The sequence below is a fragment of the Geotrypetes seraphini genome, chromosome 7 (assembly GCF_902459505.1).
Source record: "Geotrypetes seraphini chromosome 7, aGeoSer1.1, whole genome shotgun sequence".
NCBI lineage: Eukaryota > Metazoa > Chordata > Amphibia > Gymnophiona > Dermophiidae > Geotrypetes > Geotrypetes seraphini.
Window position 1 is genome coordinate 18,316,993 of NC_047090.1, and position 25,053 is coordinate 18,342,045.

Below are 25,053 nucleotides of genomic sequence, written 5' to 3' on the forward strand. Positions count from 1 at the left end.
TCTTTGAACCCCCCCTTCTCTCCCTCCCTCTGTGTACTTCTACACCAGGGCCCCTCTCCCCTGAAGGTCTGTTCCCCCTGAAGGTCTGTGCCACCATCCCTGAAGGCCTGTCCCCACCTTGAAGACCTGTCTCCCCCCTTGAAGGCTTGTCCCTCCCCCCTTAAAGGCCTGCATCCCACCCCTGAAGGCCTGCCTGTCCCCCTTGAAGGCCTGCATCCCACCCCTGAAGGCCTGCCTGCCTGTCCCACCGGTGCCCAGCTTCCCCTCCCCCCCCTGGCCTCCCCGCAACGTTTATCTTATTAGGAGCAGCCTGTAGACAAGATCGTGGTGCTAGCGATCTTTGCAAACTGCTTCGGAGCTGTTTCCTCTGCCGCGGTCCCGCCCCTCCTCTGACATCAGAGGCAGGATCGCGGGGAAGTGTGACGCCAAGAGGGGAACCCGGAGAGCAGCACTTCCCTACTGACCCTCCTCCTCGCCCTCTAAAGCAGGTGTGGCAGCGGTTGGCCAGCAAGAGCAGTGCTGCCGCTCCTGTTTAGGGGGCAAGGGGGGAGGATCAGCCGAATCGGGAAGCCGATTTTTTTTGTTTTGTTTTGTTTTAAATCGATTCGAATCAATTCACCTGAAGTGAATCGGTGAACCGATTCGAATCGTGAGTCAGGCAGCACTAGTGCGCATCCCACCATTTGTTGAAGAAATGCAGTAGCCTGGATCATAATCTGTCCCAGAAATATGATTATTTTCTTTTCTGCCATGGTTGGCAGAGCAGGACTAATGCAAGAACCCAACATAAGAGCAGGAGAGTAATCCAGCCTCTGTCTGTCACAGGAAGCCGTTTTCTCTCCACTGCTGCATTTCTCTTCCTGATGACCTATGGTGCAAACCCCAGCTTGAGTCGAAGATAGAGTGGAGAAATTAAAAGAGAGAACAATTATGTTACAGGAATATGGAGCTTTAGAATGGAGCACAATGCAGTTTAAATGTATATATTAGTTTTAAATTTTTATATGGTATTTTTATTCCTCTTGTTCCTCTTCTATGGAATGTTTTCAGATTTTCATTTGCAAGAGGCACTCAACAATTTAAACTTTCCCTCCCTTCTAGGAAAGGAATTAAAGAAGTCAAGAATTTCAGCCTTTCTTTGGCTTTTAGATTTTCCCAATTATGGAATGAACTTCCTCTCATTTTCAGATGTCCCAGACCTTTCCAATCCTTCCGTAAATCTTTAAAAACTTTTCTATTTGCTAAACATTTTGAAAATCTCCTTGTAATTTTAGCATATAGTTAAGTGTGTCGAGTTTCCTCTGGTTGATGACCCGGTATATAAAGCTAAGTTTTAGGGCTCCTTTTACAAAGCTGCGATAGCGTTTTTAGCGCACACAGAATTTTAGCATGCACTAAACCCGTGCTACCCGGCTAGAACTAACGCCAGCTCAGTGCTGGTGTTAGCATCTAGCACTAAGCGCCGCTAAAACTGCTAGCGCATCTTTGTAAAAGGAGCTCTCAGTTTAGTGCACTAATTCACAAACAAGCTATGGCTTAGATTGGGACCATTAAGCCAATATGTGGTGCAGTGGTTAGAGCTACAACCTCAGCACTCTGAGGTTGTAGGTTCAAATCCCACACTGCTCCTTGTGACCTTGGACAAGTCACTTAATTCCCCTTTGCCCCAGGTATATTAGAAAGAGTGTGAGCCCACCAGGACAGACAGGGAAAAAATGCTTGAGTAAACCACTTAGGCTATAATCTAATCTAATCTAATCCTTAGGTTTGTATACCGCATCATCTCCACGTTCGTAGAGCTCGACGCGGTTTACAGTAGGAGAAATAGGAAGGAACTACAACAGAGGGTTAGAGGTAGAAGTGTGAAGAAAATTTACAGGACTTGGGATGCCAAGATATAAGAGTTTCCTTGATTCCTAAGTTGGAGGGAGACTTACATTTTTTGAGAAAAGCCAGGTTTTCAGATGTTTGCGGAAAACTTGGAGAGAGCTCAAGTTCCGAAGAGGGGAGGTAAGGTTGTTCCAGAGCTCAGTGATTTTGAAGTGGAGGGAGGTCCCTAGATTTCCTGTGTGGGAAATGCCTTTTAGCGAGGGGAAGGATAGTTTTAATTTGTGGGAGGATCTGGTGGTATTAGGGTTTGAGGAATTCCAAGAAAGAGGGATAAAGGGAGGGAGGATACCATATAGGATTTTGAAAGTTAAACAGGCGCATTTATAGTGGACCCTGGCGATTATCAGAAGCCAGTGGAGCTTGGCCAGGAGCGGGGAGACGTGGTCAAATTTACTTTTAGCGAAGATGAGCTTGGCCGCGGCATTCTGAATCCGTTAAGTGGTGTATAAATACTAAAAATAAATAAATCATAGCAACGTCATAGTAATATAAGTAGTTTTGAATTTTTCAACTATATACTGTATTTTGAAAAAAGCTGTTAATGCCAGAGGAGAACATGAGGGAACTTTAAGTGTGCTATGATGGTTACCATTAAGCCTGTGGCTCACATTCAGCTTAACAAATAGGGTCTGAGCACATTATAACATTATAAATGTACTAGTCTTATAGCCCATTACATTAACGGGTGCAAGAATATATGTGTGTGTGTCTGTCTTTATTTCTTTCTCTCTCTCTCTCTCCTTAGCCGCTTTCTGTATTTCTGTCTTTCTTTTTCCTCGGCTGTCCACCCATTCTTCCTTCCTTTTACCTTCCCTGTGTCCACCACCACCCCTTCACTGCTCCCCTTATCCAGCAGCAGCCCTTCTCCCTTTTTTTAATCTCCCCCTTGTCCAGCAGCACCTCTTTCTTGTCCCCCCTGTCCAGCAGTAGGCCTCCCTTCCTTTTTCTTCCCTCCTAGCACCTCTTTCCTGCTCCCCTTATCCAGCAGCAGTCCTTCTCCCTTTTTTAAATCTCCCCCCTGTCCAGCAGCACCTCTTTCTTGTCCCCCCTGTCCAGCAGTAGGCCTCCCTTCCTTTTTCTTCCCTCCTAGCACCACTTTCCTGCTCCCTCGTCCAGCAGTAGGCCTCCTATCCTTTTTTCCCCCGTCTCTTCCCCTGTCCAGCAGCACCCCTTACCTCGCGTCTGCCCTCCGCCGACAGCCGCCTCAAGCCACCACGGCCTGCAGCCGCTGACAGCCGCCACGGCCTGCAGGCGGCGACAGCTGCCGTGGCCTGCAGACGCCAAGAGCCGCCGCGACCGACAGCCTCCGCGCCGCCTGAAGCCGACATCCGCTCTGGGAGAGAGAGAGAGAGATATGTGTGGAAGTGCGCATGCGCACTCTTACCTGCGGGGACCTATAGCGCACGGAAAAAGGGAACACGCTGGTAAGAGTGCGCATGCACGCTTAGGCTTTTATTATATTAGATTTATTGAGCATTTCAGAAAAAGGAGAAAAAATTTTAATACCTATGTTTTCAATTAAAGAGTAAAAGTTCACAAGTCATAAAAATCGGTATATTTTGTGTTATATTTCTTTTTCTTTCCAATCCCTATAAAGTCAATAAAGGAACTACAGAAATGGATGTCACAGATCTCCCTCTCCCAATATGCTTTATAAAATCATCTCTAGTACCAGCATAGAATTAGGGCTGTGATTCTTTCAGGTAGGGAATAAGGGATGATTTGTCCATATATATTTGAAAGACAATATTTTCTTTTCCTGTGTGACAGGCAAAGCATGGGCTATGGCTGCAGCCAGAAAAATTAGTCTGGCAGAGAGAGAGTTCCTGTATAAAGACAAAGAATTACCAGCAACAGGCTTTTGTCCTAAAGCAACTAAAAAATTTATGTTTCAGGCTGCTCCCTGGATAGACATTAAATTGGAAGTTCAACGGATGCTGAGGTCCCCTTGGGAAAACCCCTCTGTGATAAACAAAAACTGGTCTCTGCCTCCACTATTCTCTCCAAGGCCAAACAAACATCAAGAAAGCAAAATGTGGCAGCAACATTATTCAGTTTGTAATGAAAATAAGTTTTTACCCAAAATTGCAATGAACAGAGCCCACTGTGAGTCCCACTATTCGATACCAGACCCTTCAAGAATAGCAGACACCACCTACTCCAAGATCTTGTCTTCCAAGCCTCTGGTTCTGGATGAGAAACTGAAAGTACAAGTGATCTCCAGGGCACTGAAAGGTCTGGAAGAGTGCAATAAGCAGAAGTTACCAAGCGATGGTCAAATTCCTAAAGGCATTAAACGGTAAGAGCCATCCATGCTATTTTGGTTCCAATTCCTTCCATGTCTTTAATAGGAAGTACAATTGGTAGCCAAGGAGATGTGTGAACATTTTTTGATACCTAGTTTCCTTCTTTAAAGACAATGATTAACCAATTGGAGAGAGTTTTCAAAATGCTCAGCATCAATCAATGACAGGGCAGTTTTGCAAATGCTCAGTGATATCATAATGTGCTTTGATCTCCCTAAGTGGGTTTTTTTTCTTGCTGATGTTATTTTGCCATATTTCAAAAACTGCTAATATCTGCTCAGCTCTTCTGAAATATGCAGCAGAAGCTCAGGTGGGTGGCTGAATGTATTGATTCAGAGCTACTGCATGCTCACAGCCCCTGCAATGAATATGGTCCTGCCACTTCCTCTTATTTTGGAAGCATACCCAGGAAGGGGAGGAGAAAGTGGTATGACATCTCGGAGATTATGAGCATGCTGCAGCCCATAGTCTGATTGATGACCACTCAGGACAGCACTGAGGAATAGAAAGCACCAGTGAAGGGCTTGAGAATGTCATAAATCAGTCTTTGTTTTATCTGTTTTGCTTCATGGTGAGATTATACCTTGTGTACTGTGTGGCCGCTGTATCTCAAAAAAAGATGTAGTGGAGCTAGAAAAGGTACACAGAAGGGTGACCAACATGATTAAGGGGATTGAACAACTCATAAAGAGGTTATGGCGCTTCAGCTTGGAGAAGAGCCATGACAGGTGGATATGACAGGTCTGTAAAATCAGGAATGGAGTGGAATAGATAAATGTAAATCAATTGTTAACTCTTTCAAAAAGTACAAAGACTTAGGAACGCTGTATGACGTTACACAGTAGCACAATTAATGCATACAAATATTTTTTCGCTCAACATAGAGTTAAACTATGGAACTCATTGCCGGAGTAAGCGGTAAAAGCAGTAGGACTGTAGCTAAATTGTAAAAAGGTTTGGACAAATTCTGAGATTGCTATACACAATTTCTCATCTTTTGGTGTTTCCAGACAAAATAGAGTTGCCAATTTGTATTTGTTTTTTTAAGAGCAAGTTTACTTTGTTCAGGTTTCAGTCTGACAGTACTTCATCATGGCTTTGTACAAAGGTGTACTTTAGGCCTGCTTTTCTTAGGGAAATCAGAATTACAATCCAAAAAAGCCATAATCTTCATCAATGTTGTGAATTCATGCATTAAGCCAGCAGAGGGGATATAAATACAGTATATAATCGATTGAAATTAACACAAAGAAACAGTCACACATTCACATTTGATATTCAAATTCAAAAGTTAGCTAACTTTCTATGCCTCTGACTAAATTAAATATCTCAGTAAGGGTCATGTGATGCCATCTTGTTGAAAGGGTGTGTGGGGACGGGAAACGATGGCGGCGGCGTGAAAGCATTCAGTGCCAGAGCTCTATCTTACCTTGTGTTTCCTTGTTTGTTCTCTGCGGAAAACATTACTTTCGAAGATTATGCCCCATAGCAAGCACAAGGGTGTTCTCCGGGCGGATCTCTCCTCACCAAGGCAAGCACAGATAGACCGGTATCTGACAAGCTCACCGGTTACTACGGGAGGGAGAACCCCCTGTTGCTGCTCCACTGGAAGGAGACATCGGAGCCTTGGGGCTCGAAATATCTCTGTCCCCCCCCCTGCAACTCGTTCACTGGCTAATCCGGCCCAGGACGGGAGGAACGCGAGATGGCTGAAGCCCAGATGAGTCCGACGCCATCATGCAGAGAGAGGAGCCATGTTATCTAGGATGCCGAATCAACAGACTATCGAGGAGCAGAGAAACCTGGCTCCTCAGCGGTGACTTTAGATACTGTATGGAAAGTGCTCCAGAGATTCAAAGCTGCTTCTACTAAATCCGCGAATGATATATCCAAAGTAGTAAGTAAACTGGGTGACCTATTTACATCTGTTCAGAATATTCAACTAGAAACTAACTCAAAGTTCTAACAAGTTAATAAAGAAATTTCCTTATTACAAAAATTCCTCTGTAAATATGGTTAAGGGCAGAGCTGTTCTTTAACAAAAAATTGAGCAATTAGAAAATTATACTAGAAGGCTCAACTTGAGAGTACTAAATTTTCCTAAATTAGCCTTGATTACACCTTGATTATTGAAACATTTAAAAGATACCTTATGGACATACTGAAGTTTTCCTCTGAAATGATTCCACCAATAAATAGAATTTACTTTTTGCCAAGGAAACCAGATCATTCTCAAGATAAACAACCTGATAAAATACAAGAGTTAGATTTAAACGATTTAACTGGATTACTTGAAACCTCCCAGGAAGAAATCCAATACCATGGTACATTGATTGTTTCATTAATCTTTGAATAAGACTTAAATGTTATAATGAAAACTTATTTTCGTTTCTTTCAAACTTTGTTCCTGGGAGAGAAATTATGGATTTTTCCTGATGTAACAAAATCCACTCAGAAACGGAGAAAAGTATTCCTGAGTATGAGGGAGGAGACAAAAAAATTGGGAGCTACCTTTTTACTAAGCTATCCGTGTAAATGTTTAATTAAATATACAGGAATGAAGTACATTTTTTTTGTTCCGGAACAGCTCCGTAGTTTTCTGGACACAAAAAAGGTAACTCAGTCATGAATTGAGCTGCATGAGAAATTTAGACCAGATTAACTCACGTTATGCCCTTTACTTTTAGTATTTATTTAATATTATTTGAGATCTCCTTATTTCTTTAATTTTCTTGTTTCCCATAAGTAATTAATAGTGGTCTAAGGAAGAGTTTAAAGATATTCTTAAAATATTTGTATATTACATATTGGAAAATTTTCTCATCGAAAAGGGGTATATTTGCACTCTATTACCTATTAATTTTTTCAGTACAACATGTCATTTTTTCATCTTTCATTTTATATTTCTCTGAATTTCTGTAACAAGAGGATTCTTGTGTTTTTGTTTTCAAATGCATAAATAAAAAAAAAAAAAAGGGTGTGTGGGGGGACTGAGCTCCCAGGCCACGATCGTTTTCCTCCCCCTTAAAAGCTCTACCAGCTAAATAAAAACATCCCAGCGCTATCCATGGACTTTGTGAGTGCTTCCACTGTCTTTTGCACTAGCCTCTGTGTGTCATGGTGAGCAAACCTGCCCAAAAGGACCGTGAGAAGCAGCGCGGGGTCGATTCTAAGATGGCGGAGAGTGAGTCGCGAGCTCAGCCTTCAACGAGCTCAGCGTGGATGGCTGAGATTGTTTTGGAGGTGCGCGCTGTGATTCAAGACACTCTAAACATGCAGCTGCAAAAACTCAGATAAAATGGATGGTTTAGATGATTCGGTGAGTCATCTTTGGGCAGATTTCAGAACTTACCAGCAGCGCATGTCTGATTTGGGAGACTCCTTGCTGCATGCCCAAGATACTCAGATGGTAGTTACTTCATGAGTCCAATAGCTTGAGGACCTGGAGAATCGTTCTAGGTGCAGTAATCTGTGCCTGGTGGGAATTCCTGAATCAATCTTGGATAGGCAGTTACCATCTTGGCTCATGGACTCTTTATAGATACAATCTACAGCAGGCCCTCTTAGGATTGTTAGGGCACATCATTTGGGGCCTCGCTGTACGGAAGCCACATGGCCACAAGTGGTTATCTTCAAGTTGAGCAATTATGCACATAAAGTGGAGATACTCAGGGCAACCCAGGTGAGGGGTACCCTGAGCTATGAAAACCAGAAAATTCTTTGTTTTCAAGACTTCTCTGCAACTTTAGCAGCTAAGAGGAAGCAGTTTGTGGGTGCCTGGTCCAGAATGCACGACAAGAAGATTCTTTTTGCGCTTTTCTATCCAGCACGCCTCAAAATTCAACATGCTGGCAGGTTCCGCTTCTTTGATCAGGCTTCAGAGGCATTGGATTTTGTGAACCAATTAGTGGGAGAGGCTTCCGGTTCATGACTTGGATGGACCATGTGATGGGTGCTAATCTTCTGCTCCTGGGGCCTCCTAGAGCTGCTTGCACAGATTTTAGTTTTTTCTTTGTCTCTTCAGTTGCTATATACTTCAGTTGCTGTACTGATCAGAGAGCTGTGCCATGTCTGGGTGTCCAGTCCATCATTTTTCTGGCCCCTCCCATGCCCAAAAGGCCTTTTTCTGGGCGTTTGTGACTTGGACGAATTTGGGGTATAAAGATGGATGACTTAGTGGTCTGGACGATCAGACGGCAGAACGTACAGTTGGACGATTTCCCAGAAAAAAAAATGTTGATTGTATTTTTTTGAAAATGGACCTTTTCCTGTGTCCAACTTTGGGCAACTTGCGACTTAAGCCCAAAACGGACTTAGACGTTTCTTTTGATTATGCCGGTACTTAAGTTTGTATCACGGAACGTTAATGGTATTGTTTCTCCAGTAAAGAGGCAAAAAATATTACAGGCATTGAATCGCCAACAGATTGACATAGCCTTTTTGCAGAAGACCCATTTGCCTACTGCAGAACATCTGAAGCTCAAATTCTGGTGGGTGGGTGAAGTTTTGGAAGTCCCAGAATCTCACAGGAAAGCAGATGCGTTGATTTTATACAGGAAAGGGTTGAATGTCATTACTCAAAGTATGGTCGGACCCGCAGGGCCTCTACTTAATAGCTCGAGTGACCCTCCATAGACAAGAGTTATTATTATGTAACATCTATGCTCCTAATAATTGGGATAAGGCATTTACTCAATTATTTACGAGGTTAACACATCAGAACCTTCCTATTAACTAAACTAAACTAGACCTTAAGTTTGTATACCACATCATCTCCACACTCGTAGAGCTCGGCACGGTTTACAGGGAATGCTATAGAGAAGGAACTCCAATGAGGGATACAGGACAGTATAGAGAAAGTTTAGAAAAACTTAGTATAATAACAGTGAGTAAATATTACATTTTTGAGAATAGCCAAGTTTTCAGATGTTTTCAGAAAAGTTGGAGGGTGCCCAGATTCCAAAGTGGGGTAGAAAGCTTATTCCAGAGCTCTGTAATTCTGAAGGAGAGGGATGTCCCTAGTTTTCCTGGATGGGATATGCCTTTTAATGAGGGGAAGGATAGTTTTAATTTTTGGGTGGATCTAGTGTTGTTAGGATTCGAGGAATTCCAAGATAGTGGGATGAGGGGAGGAAGGATGCCGTGTAGGATCTTGAAAGTTAGGCATGCACATTTAAAGTGGACCCTAGAGACTACTGGAAGCCAGTTAAGTTTGGACAGGAGTGGGGAGACATGGTCAAATTTACTTTTTGCGAAGATTAATTTAGCCGCGGTATTCTGAATCCGCTGAAGTCTTTGTTAGGCTTAAGTAGATGGAATTACAATAGTCTAGTCTGAAAAGGATGATGGATTGTACGAGGACAGCAAAGTGTTGATGGAAGCAGGATCTCGCTTTCCTCAGCATTGTAACCAGACAGGCATCGTGCCTGCCCTGGTTCCAGCGAAAGTTCCTGCTAGGACACATAGTAAAACCCGGAAGGGAGTGTTTAAAGGCTATTCCAGTGTGGATTTGGCTGATTCTCAGGCTGACCACCAGGGGGAACCTAAAATTCACAAAAATCCACTAGACCAGCAGTATTCAGGTCACCACAAGAGGAGCTCTAGAGCTACCTTGAGGACTGCTGAATCAGCCAGGTTAGGACATGTCCCAAATATACAAAAGCCAGCAGTAGATTACAAGCAGGCAGGCAGGCTAAGGAGAAGGTTGAGACCTTTCCTCCCTGAGAATCTCCTTGGGCCAAACAGGAGCGAACCAGCCACACCCATGGAGGTGCAGGAGGCTGGAGACATGCTGGAGAGATCAGTATCTGAGCTTGAACTCCCAATGGAACTTGACAACCTGCCTGAGGAAATGAGTCCTTGTGAGGAAGCCATGGAGGTTGGTTTTTCCACCAGCTGCAAGTGCTAAACCTAAAACAGTGAGTGTGTTTTGGAACTCTGTTGGCTTGAAGAAACTGTTTGCTGACCTGAATCTTTTTGTGGTTTTCTTTTGCTTTCATGAAGCTGGAAGTGTCAAGTAGGGAGAGGTTTGCAGTTACCTGGGAGGGAATTTTTGTAGGCTATGTAATAGCTATAAAATTAAAGCAAACCTATGGCACTCTCCTTTACCTGGCAGTATAATGAATGGCTGCCAGAGGCTTTATTGTTGAGCACTGCGTGCAGTGAATCTAGTGCCTTGAACTCTATTTTGCTGATGAACTGGACAACCTATTTGGGAGCAGGTTGCATTGAGCTCTGAGGTGAGCCTAACCTCAGGGAAGGATAAGCTGAAAAAAAAGTAATAAGAAGAAAGCAGTTAGAACTTTATTCTTTGGAACTGTTTGTTGCATTTGCTTTTGAATTTGAACTTATGGAAGTTTTGTTTGCTACTTACCTGCTTTGTTTTGACATACAATACCCTGACTTTTATGCTTTACCAGGAATAAAAAAAGTGAAGCATTTTTCGTTTCAACCTATTTGGGAGAATTTTTGATTTTGTGTATTTATTGGTGTCAGTTCAGGCCTGCAGGGTGACTCCAGGCCGGGTCACACGCGAGTGCTATTATTTCTTGTAACCACTCGGGGTGCTGTAGAGTCCCGGTCAGATCACAGTACGGGTTACAGCATGTGAAAGCTGAAAAAGCATTTTTTTATCAAGGAGTTAAGGTGATCGTAGAAGGATAGTGTAGACTCAATGATGATGCCAAGAACTTTGCTAGAGAACTCAAGCTGCAATGTGGTGCCAGAGGACAGTGGGATGAGGGTGGGTAGCTGATCTAATTTTGGGCCGAGCCAAAGTAGTTTTGTTTTGGACTCATTCAGTTTCATTTGTACGGTGAGGGCCCAGGATTGGAGGTTTGTTATACATGAGGATATGCTCTTTTAGAGGTTGATGAGGTTCGAGTCGGTCTCAAGGAGAACAAGGATGTCATCAGCATAGGTGTAAAGTGTTTCCAGGGGGGAAAGATGGAGGAGTTTCAGGGAGGACATATAGATGTTGAAGAGAATAGGGGATAGAGGTGAGCCCTGTGGGACTCCACAAGTCGGTTTCCAAGGAGAGGATGAGGTGCCATTCATATTAATAGTGTAAGAGCGGGAGCGTAAGAATTTCAAGAACCAGTCAAGGACTGTAGAGTTAATGCCAATCTCAGAAAGTGGAAAATTAGAATATCATGATGGACAACGTCAAATGCTGCAGATTGGCCCTCCTACTCCATAGGGCTTTAAACTAGGTAAGTTGGGGGAGGGTACATACTTATATTCCAGAGCAGTAAGAAACCATCCTGAGGAGGTAAGTCGCACTACCAAGTCTAAGGTAAGTACCAATGATATCCACAATAATTCAGGGAGAAATATCACTGATAATTTAGGAGCCACACTAACTCATAAAGTAAACTCTTCACAGATATGGAGGGCCATGTATGTTAATGCACACAGTTTGGGCAATAAAATTCTAGAATTAGAGACTGAGATAACAAACGCCGATCTTGACGTGATAGCGATATCCGAAACCTGGTTCACGTAATCGCATGGGTGGGATATGGTTATACCAGGGTACAACCTACTTCGTTGCGACTGAGTGGGTAAATTGGGAGGAGGAGTAGCGCTATACACTAAGGAAAGCATCAAAACCACCAGAATCACAGATGTTAGATACACTGGGGAATCCCTCTGGGTGAACCTGGCCAGAGGAAATTAAAAATGCCTATACCTTGGTGTGATATATAGACCTCCCAGGCAATAGGAGGACATAGACATGGAATTAATCGAGGACATCACACTGCGCGGGGACTCAGTAATGCTAGGAGACTTCAACATGCCAGATGCAGATTGGAACACACTCTCCGCGACTACGGGTAGCACCAGAAGAATATTAAACTCCATAAAGGGTGCACGTCTCAAGCAATTGGTATTGGAGCCCACCAGGGACCAGGCACTACTAGACCTGGTTCTCACCAACGGAGATAGCGTCATAGAAGTCTCAGTAGGAGACACACTGGCCTCCAGCGACCATAATATGGTATGGCTCAACCTCAAGAAAGGTTTCCCAAAAACAAACACAGCAACAAGGGTTCTCAACTTTAGAGGCACAGACTTCAACCGCATGGGAGATTTCGTCCATCAGGAGCTACATAAACAAGCAAAAACTGACAATGTAGAGGATATGTGGTCATCTCTGAAGTCCATACTACACGTAGCAACAGACCGATACATAAAGACAGTAAGTAAACGCAGGAGAAACAAAAGACCCCAATGGTTCAGTAAAGAAATTTCAGACCTAGTTAAACAGAAAAAAGACGCATTTATCGCCTACAAACATTTAGGCAGAGAGGGGGCAAAAGAGGACTATCTAGACATATCCAAAGCTGTCAAAATAGCAGTCAGAGAGGCCAAACTCCGAATGGAGGAAGAGCTAGCACGGAAAATTAAGAAAGGGGATAAATCTTTCTTCAGCTATATTAGTGACAGGAAAAGAAACAAAGATGGGATAGTACGCCTGAAGCAATCGGACGGTAACTTTGCAGAATCAGACTCTGAGAAGGCAGAATTACTAAACCAATACTTCTGTTCAGTGTTCACCCGCGAAGCGCCGGGAGCTGGTCCACAGCTGCAGATGGGAGATAACCGAAGAGATCCGTTTCAAGATTTTAAATTTACGCCCAGTAGTGTCTACGGCAAACTTTCAAGACTCAAAGTAAACAAAGCCATGGGGCCGGATAACCTACACCCCAGAATGCTCAGAGAGTTAAGGGAAGTCTTGGCAGAACCATTATCTGTTCTTTTCAATCTTTCCCTAAGCACAGGAAGGGTCCCCTTAGACTGGAAAACAGCCAACGTAATCCCACTCCACAAAAAGGGCTGCAGGACAGAGACAGAAAACTATAGACCAGTGAGTCTCACGTCTATAGTGTGTAAACTCATGGAAACACTGATCAAACAGAATATTGACACAATCCTAGACAAAGAAAAACTGCGTGATCCACACCAACACGGGTTCACCCGGGGTAGATCCTGCCAATCTAATCTGATTGACTTTTTTGACTGGGTTACTAGACAACTGGACGCCGGAGAGTCACTGGACGTGGTATATTTGGACTTCAGTAAAGCATTTGATAGCGTCCCTCATCGAAGATTACTGAACAAGCTGAAATCGATGGGATTAGGAGACATTCTAACTACATGGGTTGGGGATTGGCTGAGCGGTAGACTTCAGAAGGTGGTGGTGAACGGTACCCCATCCGAAGTATCGGACGTGATCAGTGGAGTGCCGCAGGGATCGGTCCTGGGCCTGATTCTATTCAACTTATTCATAAGAGATATGACGCAAGGACTTAGAGGAAGGGTATCACTGTTCGCCGACGCCGCCAAACTTTGCAACATAGTAGGCAAAAGCTTATTACCTGATAATATGACACACGACCTACCGCTGCTGGAACAATGGTCAAAAACTTGGCAGCTAGGCTTCAATGCTAAAAAATGCAAGATAATGCACTTGGGCAGGAGAAACCCACGTAGAACTTATGTACTAAATGGTGAGACCTTGGTTAGGACCACGGCGGAAAGCGATCTAGGAGTGATCATTAGCGAGGACATGAAGGTTGCCAATCAAGTGGAGAAGGCTTCCTCCAGGGCAAGACAAATGATGGGGTGTATCTGCAGAGGTTTCGTCAGCAGGAGGCCTGATGTTATGATGCCGTTGTACAGAGCCATGGTGAGGCCTCACTTGGAGTACTGTGTTCAGTTTTGGAGCCCACACTACCGAAAGGACGTGCTGAGGGTTGAGTCGGTTCAGCGAACGGCCACCAGGATGGTCATGGGGCTCAAGGATCTCACGTATGAAGAAAGACCAAAGAAGTTGCAGCTGTACTCACTTGAGGAAAGAAGAGAACGGGGAGATATGATTGAAATGTATAAGTACATCACGGGACGCATCGAGTCAGAAGATGATATCTTCTGGCTCATGGGACCCTCGACCACCAGAGGGCATCCGCTGAAAATCAGGGGAGGGAAGTTTCATGGCGACTCCAGGAAGTACTTCTTCACCGAAAGAGTGGTGGATCATTGGAACAGACTCCCACTCCAGGTGATAAAGGCCAGCAGCGTGACGGATTTTAAGAAAAAATGGGATACTCACGTGGGATCTTTAAGGGAGTAAATTCATGGGGGGGATACTTGGAATGGGCAGACTTGGTGGGCTATAGCCCTTTTCTGCCGCTTTTTCTATGTTTCTATGTTAAAGGCAAATTTATTATGAGAATGAAGTTGTTGAACCTTTGAGATTAATGAGGCCAATAGGGTTTCGGTGCTGAAGTTGGGTCTAAAGTCATATTGGTAAGGAAGGAGAATGGAGATCTCCCTCGGCTGAACCCATTCTTTCTCCGTCTCATTAAATCATGTTTGTCTACGTGTTCCACAATTTTATTTTTTATAATTGTTTCTACCATTTTGCCCAGCACTGAAGTGAAGCATACCAGTCTGTAATTTCCCGGATCTCCCCTGGAGCCCTTTTTAAAAATCGGCATAACATTAGCCACTTTCCAATCTTCAGGTACTATGGACGATTTTAGCGACAGGTTACAGATCACTAACAGCAGGTCAGCAATTTCATTTTTTAGTTCTTTTAATACCCTGGGATGAATACCATCCAGTCCTGGCGATTTATCATTTTTTAACTTGTCGGTTTGGCTCAGTACATCTTCCAGATTCACCGAGATGTCTTTCAGTTCCTCAGCATCATGACCCTTGAAAACCATTTCTGGTTCAGATAGATCTCTTACATCTTCTTCCATACAGATCGAAGCAAGGAATTCATTCTGTCTTTCCACTATGGTTTTATCCTCCCTGAGCGCCCCTTTCGCTTCTTGATCATCCAACGGTCCCACAGATTCCCTCACAGGTTTTTTGCTTCTGATGTACCTAAAAAATTGCTATGAGTTTTTGCCTCTTTTGCAAGTTTCTCTTCATATTGTTTCTTAGCTATCTTTATCAATGCTTTGCATCTAACTTGCCAGTGCTTGTGTTTCTTCTTATTTTCTTCATTTGGATTTGTTCACCATTCTTTAAAGGATGTTTTTTTGGCTCTAATAGCCTCTTTCATTTCACCTTTTAACCACACCGGCTCTCATTTCCTCTTCTTTCCACCTTTGCTGATACGTGGAATACATCTGGTCTGGGCTTCCATGACGACATTTTTAAATAACATCCATGTCTGGTTTACAGTCCTAACCTTTGCACTGATCCTTTTAACTTCTTTTTAACCATTTTATCATAGTTGCCCTTTTGAAAATTAAACACCCCTATAGTAGGCTTCTTTTGCGATGTTACTCCCGGTATCTGCTCAAATTTGATCATATTATGATCACTGCTTCCCAGCGGACCCAACACAGTTAACTCCTGTACTATGTCTTGCATTCCACTAAGGACCAAATCTAAAATAGCACCTCTTCTTGTCGGTTCCCAGACCAGTTGCTCCAAGAAGCAGTCCTTTAAGACATCTAGGAATTTTACCTCTCTAGCACTCCCCGATGTAACTTTTAACCAGTCGTCATCTGCAAGTGTCTCCAGCTTTAAGGATACACCTCAGAAATCTCCATAAGACTCAGATATGAAGTTGAACTGGGGTATTAGTTGCCTAACTCCAGTTGGTGTGGACAGGTAAATCCCTCTGGCCAGTTTTCATGATAGATAGGTAGTGAGATACATAAGGCTGCAATCTTTATATGTGGGGCATATTTATACCTATTTTCTCAGGATGTGCAGAGATGTTCTGGCTGCCCATTCCATGGAAGCACAGGGGAATAGTTTGGGAGATAGGAGGACAGGCCTCAGTCATGATTGTAGTGGGGGATGCAGCCTGTAGAGCGCAGAGTTCACTGACCACTGATAATGAACACAAGCTGGTTGATATGACTTGTGGGCAGTACCGGACAACAGGCTTTTGAGTAATTCTGCTTTTATACAGTAGACGTGGAGGGGCATAATAAAAAATAAAGTCTAAGTTCGTTTTGGGCCCAAAATTTACTTTCTGCCAAAGGTGCATAAAAGTATGACAAGACCCACCGGGTCGGCCAATAGTTTCTTCTAGGGCAGGGGTGTCCAATGTCGGTCCTCGAGGGCCGCAGTCCAGTCGGGTTTTCAGGATTTCCCTAATGAATATGCATTGAAAGCAGTGCATGCACATAGATCTCATGCATATTCATTGGGGAAATCCTGAAAACCCGACTGGACTGTGGCCCTCGAGGACCTCAAAGAAAGGAAACAGAATGTTGGGTATCATCAAAAAGGGTATCACGACCAGGATGAAGGAAGTCATCATGCCGCTGTTTCGTGCAATGGTGGGCCCGCATCTGGAGTACTGTGTCGCCGTACCTCAAAAAGGACATGGTGATACTTGAGGGAGTCCAGAGAAGAGCGACTAAATTGGTAAGAGGTATGGAAAAATTTTCATACGCTGACAGATTTGAAAAGCTGGGTCTATTCTCCCTGGAAAAGTGGCGACTTAGAGGAGACATGATAGAAACCTTCAAAATCCTGAAAAATGAGAGAAACAAATATTTAATTACATAATTATTTATTAAAGATAATTAAACCACACATAAAATAGGTATTCACAACAGAGGTGTGGACCAATGATGATACCTTAACCCCAAAATGGTTTCAACTTATTAATTGAATCTCTGGGGTATATTGAGGTCGTTTCCCTCTGGTTGAGTATAGATTATGCACTTTACATCATCGTGAGTGTTCTATATTTATTGTTTAATATGATCTTTAACATATAACGCTATGACTCCTTTTCTTCCTACCCTGTCTTTCCTTATAGCCCGGTATAACTACATCCCAGTCATGGTTCTCTGTGAACCATGTCTCCGTGATATATACATAGTAACATAGTAGATGACGGCAGATAAAGACCCGAATGGTCCATCCAGTCTGCCCAACCTGATTCAATTTAAATTTTTTAATTTTTTCTTCTTAGCTATTTCTGGGCAAGAATCCAAAGCTTTACCCTGTACTGTGCTTGGGTTCCAACTGCCAAAATCTCTGTTAAGACTTATTCTAGCCCATCTACACCCTCCCAGCCATTGAAGCCCTCAGCAGCCCATCCTCCACCAAACGGCCATATACAGACACAGACCATGCAAGTCTGCCCAGTACTGGCCTTAGTTCAATATTTAATCTTATTTTCTGATTCTAAATCTTCTGTGTTCATCCCACGCTTCTTTGAACTCAGTCACAGTTTCACTCTCCACCACCTCTCTCGGGAGCGCATTCCAGGCATCCACCACCCTCTCCGTAAAGTAGAATTTCCTAACATTGCCTTTGAATCTACCACCCCTCAACCTCAAATTATGTCCTCTGGTTTTACCATTTTCCTTTCTCTGAAAAATATTTTGTTCTACGTTAATACCCTTCAAGTATTTGAACATCTGAATCATATCTCCCCTGTCTCTCCTTTCCTCTAGGGTATACATATTCAGGGCTTCCAGTCTCTCCTCATACGTCTTCTGGCGCAAGCCTCCTATCATTTTCGTCGCCCTCCTCTGGACCGCCTCAAGTCTTCTTACGTCCTTCGCCAGATATGGTCTCCAAAATTGAACACAATACTCCAAGTGGGACCTTACCAATGACCTGTACAGGGGCATCAACACCTTCTTCCTTCTACTGACTACGCCTCTCTTTATACAGCCCAGCATCCTTCTGGCAGCAGCCACTGCCTTGTCACACTGTTTTTTCACCTTTAGATCTTCAGACACTATCACCCCAAGGTCCCTCTCCCTGTCCGTTCATATCAGCTTCTCTCCTCCCAGCATATATGGTTCCTTCCTATTATTAATCCCCAAATGCATTACTCTGCATTTCTTTGCATTGAATTTTAGTTGCCAGGCATTAGACCATTCCTCTAACTTTTGCAGATCCTTTTTCATATTTTCCACTCCCTCTTCGGTGTCTACTCTGTTACAAATCTTGGTATCATCTGCAAAAAGGCACACTTTTCCTTCTAACCCTTCAGCAATGTCACTCATAAACATATTGAACAGGATTGGCCCCAGCACTGATCCCTGAGGGACTCCACTACTCACCTTTCCTTCCTTCGAGCGACTTCCATTAACCACCACCCTCTGGCGTCTGTCCGACAGCCAGTTTCTGACCCAGTTCACCACTTTGAGTCCTAACTTCAGCCCTTCAAGTTTGTTCAACAGCCTCCTATGAGGAACTGTATCAAAGGCTTTGCTGAAATCCAAGTATATGTCCTAGATCCAGCTCTCTGGTCACCCAATCAAAAAATTCAATCAGGTTCGTTTACCACGATTTACCTTTTGTAAAGCCATGTTGCCTCGGATCCTGTAACCCATTAGATTCAAGGAAGTATACTATCCTTTCTTTCAGCAAAACTTCCATTATTTTTCCAACAACTGAAGTGAGACTCACCGGCCTGTAGTTTCCTGCATCATCCCTGTGACCACTTTTATGAATAGGGACCACATCCGCTCTCCTCTAATCCCCAGGAATCACTCCCGTCTCCAGAGATTTGTTGAACAAGTCTTTAATAGGACTCGACAGAACCTCTCTGAGCTCCCTTAGTATCCTGGGATGGATCCCGTCTGGTCTCATCGCTTTGGCCACCTTCAGTTTTTCAAGTTGCTCATAAACACCCTCCTCCGTGAACGGCGCAGAATCTACTCCATTTTCTCGTGTAACTTTGCTAGACAATCTCGGTCCTTCTCCAGGATTTTCTTCTGTGAACACAGAACAGAAGTATTTGTTTAGCACATTCGCTTTCTCCTCATCACTTTCCACATATTGGTTCCCAGCATCTTTTAGCCTAGCAATTCCATTTTTCATCTTCCTCCTTTCACTAATATATCTGAAAAAATTTTTGTCTCCCTTTTTTACATTTTTAGCCATTTGTTCTTCCGCCTGTGCTTTCGCCAGACGTATCTCTCTCTTGGCTTCTTTCATTTTCACCCTACAATCCTTTCTGCTGTCCTCTTCTTGGTTTTTTTTATATTTCATGAACGCCAACTCTTTCGCCTTTATTTTCTAAGCCACTAGGTTGGAGAACCATATCGGCTTCTTTTTTCTCTTGTTTTTATTGATTTTCTTCACATAAAGATCCGTAGCCATTTTTATCGCTCCTTTCAGCTTAGACCACTGTCTTTCCACTTCTCTTATGTCCTCCCATCCTAACAGCTCTTTCTTCAGGTACTCTCCCATAGCATTAAAGTCCGTACGTTTGAAATCTAGGACTTTGTATCGTGCGGCCGCTCTCCACTTTAGCTGTTATATCAAACCAAACCGTTTGATGATCGCTACTTCCCAGGTGAGCACCCACTCGAACATTAGAGATACTCTCTCCATTTGTGAGGACCAGATCCAATATCGCTTTTTCCCTTGTGGGTTCCGTCACCATTTGTCTGAGCAGAGCCTCTTGAAAGGCATCCACAATCTCCCTACTTCTTTCCGATTCTGCAGACGGAACATTCCAGTCTGCATCCGGCAGGTTGAAATCTCCCAACAGCAGAACCTCCTCTTTCCTTCCAAACTTTTGGATATCCACAATCAGATCCTTATCAATTTGCTGCGATTGAGTCGGAGGTCTGTAGACTACACCCACATAGACAGAAGTTCCATCTTCTCTTTTCAGAGCAATCCATATCGCTTCTTCCTCTCCCCAGGTCCCTTGCATTTCGGTCGCTTGGATATTGATCTTTACATAGAGAGCTACTCCTCCACCTTTGTTTGCATCCCATCCATGTGATTCACTGAACCATGTCTCTGTGATAGCGACAATATCTAGTTCTGCCTCTAACATCAGGGCTTGCAGATCATGAACTTTGTTGCTTAGACTGCGAGCATTTGTGGTCATCGCTTTCCAGCTATTTTTCAGCGATAATCTCCTTTTTCGTATGGATTTTTGTTTCGTTTCACTTTCCATTGCAATACTAAGAAATGAGTTGCTGATATTGCTTATGTTGCAGTCTTTACTACTATCACATCTTTTCTTTTGCCGGGGGTGGTCTCTATAATTGTCCTTCGTACATACACCACCCCCACCTTCTAGTTTAAATACCTAGAAAAATATTGTCTAAATTTCTCTGCAAGGTTTCTTTTTCCTGCTGTAGTAATATGTAGCCCATCAGTGCAATATAGCTTCTTGTCCTTCCATGTATTTCCCCATCCTCCTATGTACCTGAAGCCTTCTTGATGACAAAAGGCTTTGAGCCATCTATTAAAGTCTTCTGTGTTTTTCACTCTTTGCTCTCCCTTTCCATATGCAGGCAGTATTTCAGAAAAAGCTAAAGTATTTATAAAAGGTTTCATGCCCTCACCAAGCTCCCAAAAAGCTTTCTGTGCTGCAAGTGTGGAGTTGTTGGCCAGGTCATTTGTTCCCAGGTGGATGACAACATCAGTGTTAAAATCCTTAGTTTCTTCCTTAATTATAGTCTGTATTTGCCTGGAACTCCTGGTAGCTGAGGATCCTGGAAGACATTTCACTATTTTGGTCTCCTCGCCTTGTGTTCCAAGGTTAATGCCTCTGATGATGGAATCCCCCAACAGTAATAGTTTTCTGTTTTTGGCCTTTTTATTTGTGCTTAGGGTGTGCTTGCTCTCTTGAGTTATCTTCATTGGTTCCAGTCCCACCTCCCTTCTGTTTTCTTGAGTATCGCAGTGCACTAGTGGAGCGAAGGAATTCTGTAGAGGTAATATTTGTGAAGGTGGATGTTTCTGTGTTACATGTCGCAGTCTTCCTGAGTCTACTGTGACCCATTCCTGGGCTGTTTTATTCTTTGAGGTAGAGGTGGTAAATTGGTATGATTTTGTGGAGTGATGAAAGCTGCTTTAATTGTATTCAATTCCTGTTTAAGTTTGCAGAGCTCCTCCTTAATACTAGCAAGTTGAAGACAGATGGGGCAAGCCTTAAGCCTCCAAATAGTATGTCTTGGAATTAAAGCACCACAGTGATTGCATAGAATAAAGGTCATCTTGATTGGTTGTGAAGTGACTTGATTTGAGTAGTCCTGATTATTTGGGTCTCTATATATGGTGGGACTATAAGTCTTACCCTTATTCCTATGAAGAGGAAGAGGAAATAAGATTTAACAGAGGAAAGAGAAGGGTTTATTTTTTTGTGCTTTTTTGTTTTGTTTTGTTTTTAGTAAGAAACAGGGAGGAGAAGAGAAATTAAGCAGATACAATGCTGAAAACCAGTGAAAAGAGCAGAATATGAAATGTTGAGCAACTTATCTTATTGAAGTTCACAGGGCAGCCTTGTTCACAGCACTGTCCCAAAGATAATGCAGTTAACCTTAGAAGTAAATCAGAGCCCCTCCCTTCTCCACCTAGTCAGACACAATTGCTAAAAACTAGTAAGTCAGAAATATAGGCTCTACACCACCTAAAACACAGTATTTTAAACAGAAATGCAGGTTTTATAACAAATCAGTGGCTACCCTAAAACACAGGATTTATAACAGGATTTTCCCTACTTTAGTCCTCCTGAGCCACAGGCACCAGGATTTAATTAGAGTTAATAAAGTCTTACCTTTATTCCTATGAGGAGGAAATAAGTTTTAACAGAGGAAAGAGAAGGGTTTATTTTTTTGTTGTTTTTTTTAAAGTAAGAAACAGGGAGGAGAAGAGAAATTAAGCAGATATAATGCTGAAAACCAGTGAAAAGAGCTGAATATGAAATGTTGAGCAACTTATCTTATTGAAGTTCACAGGGCAGCCTTGTTCACAGCAAGTATATCGCCAGTATATCCAACTCCTCTTCTTCCATTACAGCTTCTAGATCCAGAATCTTATTTCCCATACTTCGAGCATTAGTATATCCTGTTTTCCGGACACCTCCACAAATTGGCTCACAAAGATATTGAACAAAACCATCCTTAAATCAATATGAGTCATTTATTAATCACCTTTCTTTTTTCAGAGTGAATTCAATTTATTAACATGTTCTGTCTATATGTTAACTGGTTTTTAATCCAATTCACTATAACAGTGTTTTTCAACCTTTTTTGGGCAAAGGCACACTTGTTTCATGAAAAAAATCACGAGGCACACCACCATTAGAAAATGTTAAAAAATTTAACTCTGCCTATATTGACTATATATAAAGTAATTCTCTTGAATAGGAATCAAATAAACACAAAGAAAGTATTTTATAATTACTTTATTATGAAATATTAAGTAAACAGAATAGTGAAAAATTATAAAATACTTTATTCAGTGCGAAACCTGGGCCTGTTTGGCTGAACACAAAGCTGATATTCTGGCTGGAATCGAAGAAAGACACACACGTAGCTCTTTGTCAACAGCTGTTCCCTTCATCGCCCCGTCACCGTCACCGCCATCCCTTTCACCGCCCCGTCACCGCCACTGCCATCCCATTCACCGCCCCGTCACCGTCCCCGCTGCATCCATATAAGCCTTAGTACTGTAATATTTAGCTTATTCCTTTCTTATAAATCAAAGTTCCTGCTGCTGAACTAGAGAAAGAGATGTTCAGCTGGCAGGGCTTTGTTTATAAATTTTTATCAACACAACTAATATACTATTTTATCCTAAAGCAAAAAATAAATAAATAAATATAATTTTTTTTTCTACCTTTGTTGTCTGGTTTCTGCTTTCCACATCTTCTCATTCAATTCCTTCCATCCACTGTGTGTCTTCTATCTACGTCTTCCATTTGCTGTTACTGTGCCTCTCCCTTCACCCCCCCCCCCAATTGGTCTAGCACCCATCTTCTTCCCTCCGCTCCCCCATAGTCTGGCATCTGTCTTCTTCCCACTCTGTCTTCCACATTTCCCTTCGGGGTCTGTTCCTCTCCACCCTCCTTCAATGTCTGTCCTATTCCTTTCCACCACCACCCTTCCCTCCCTCCTTTACCATCTGTTCCTTTCTACTACCCTTCAGCTCCTCTCACGTGGCTTATCTATCTACCTTCCTCCCTTTTATTTTCATGGCACGTTACAATGTAATTTGCAAGCCACTGGAGCCTGCGAGCTCGGTCCCTGTCCCATCCCCACAAACCATCTCGCTTCTGTGCTCCTATTTTCTCCATTTCTAATATCTTCCCTATGTATCTGTCATTGCCCCCCCCTGTGTCCATATACCATCCCCATGGCATGTCCCCTTTATGTCTCTGTCCCTATGCCCCATGCACATAATTTCCCCTCTTTCTGTTACCTTCCTGTGTCCAGATTTCCCCTATCTTCCTCTTCCATACCAGTGTGTCTCTTCTTTTCAACCCCATCTAGCTTTTTTCCCTCTTTCTTCCCCCCCCCCTGCTTCTAGCATCTGGCTCACCTGCCTGTCCTTCCCTTTCTTTCCTGCTGTGGGTTTTTCTTTCCGTCTTCATCCCCTTGGCCCAGAATCCTTTTCCCTTTCACTCCCTCCTTCCAATTTGAGCCGGGAACACGAGCGATCGCACGGTCCCCGCAGCCACCACTCGCCTGCCCAATCGATCCTATTGTTTAGCCAGCTCTCTCCCTTCGCCTCACCTTAGTTTGTAGGTTTTGTTTTTCGGCGACATGCACGCTTTCCCAAAGAGCCACGCACGCGCGGCTGCTCAGTGTTCAATCTTCTGCTCTGCTGCAACTTCCTGTTTCCGGTTGCGTCAGAGCAGAAGATCGAAACTGAACAGCAGCGGGGACCGGGGGAGTCTCATGGGAGCGCGTGCGGGACCCAGCCTGAGGCCTAATCAGTGTCTGCACCGTACGGCACACCAGGCAACATCTCGCGGCACACTAGTGTGCCGCGGAACAGCGGTTGAAAAACACTGCACTATAATAGATTGTTCAGTTTTATATTTGAGTCTTCTTTGTGGGATTTGGAAAAACAAACCAGAAGGAAGAAACGGTCTTGCCTCGAAATATGCCAGAGATACAGAAGAGGCAAGTGAGATGTCTGGTTTCCAAGCTACAGTTACGTTTATTATATCAAAAACAATTAATTCCACAAGAGTCTATGGAGATATCATGAACAGTCCAAAAAGTTAGTACATTCAGTCCCAGTGTAAGTGCATAACGATCCCAACTTGCATTCATTAGGGAAATGACAAATCACTGAGCCGAGAATGCAAGACTATAACATGCATTTGGCGCATTGGCATCTTTGAAACACCTCATGTAGCACACACCATCAATCTTGTTCTTTGATCAGCCAATCAAATTAGATTTAAGTGATCATCATCTCTCTCTGGAAAAACTCTTCTGCCTTTATATATATACAGTACTAGTTTTTTAGCCCATTACATTAATGGGTGCTAGAATAGCTGTGTAGACTTAGGAATTTTTCTTTCTTTCTTTCTTTCTTTCTATATATCTGTCTTTCTTTCTCTCTCCCTGCCTGTCTGTCTTTCTTTCTGTCTCTCTCCCTACCCCCTGTCTGTCTTTCTCCCATTTGTCTTTCTCCCCTCTTTCTTTCTCCCCCTGTCTGTCTTTCTTTCTGTCTCCCTGGCTCCCTGTCTTTCTTTCTTTCTATCTCTCTACCTGCCTCCTGTCTGTCTGTCTTTCTTTCTGTCTCTCTCCCTGCCACCTGTCTCCCTGGCCCCCTGTCTTTCTTTCTTTCTATCTCTCTACCTGCCCCCTGTCTGTCTGTCTTTCTTTCTGTCTCCCCCCGTCCAGCAGCACCCATTCCCTGCTCCCACTGTCCAGCAGTAGCCCTTCTCCCTTACTTTTACCTTCCCCTTGTCCAGTAGTACCTTCCCAGCTCCCTGTCCAGCCTCCGCTAGGCCAGAAAGCCTCGGGGCTTTTGCTAGGCTGGCCTGCCTCGCATTTTTGAAATGGGCCGGCTTAGCAAATGCCCCTCTGCTGCTTGATGAAACCGTGGCTGCTGCCACTGCTGGTCTGGGGGTGAGAAGAAGAGGCAT

The 25,053-nt window shown here is 43.4% G+C and overlaps 1 protein-coding gene across 1 annotated transcript in view; it reads left to right on the plus strand.

Annotated features, from left to right (window-relative positions):
• The first annotated feature begins 3,612 nt into the window (after positions 1-3,612).
• The window catches only part of LOC117363668, a 33,796-nt gene continuing 12,355 nt past the window's right edge, over positions 3,613-25,053 (plus strand). The window contains exon 1 of the mRNA XM_033951774.1: positions 3,613-4,189. Coding sequence (XP_033807665.1) covers positions 3,675-4,189 — 515 coding nt within the window. The 5' untranslated portion in view covers positions 3,613-3,674. The remainder of the gene's footprint in view (positions 4,190-25,053) is intronic.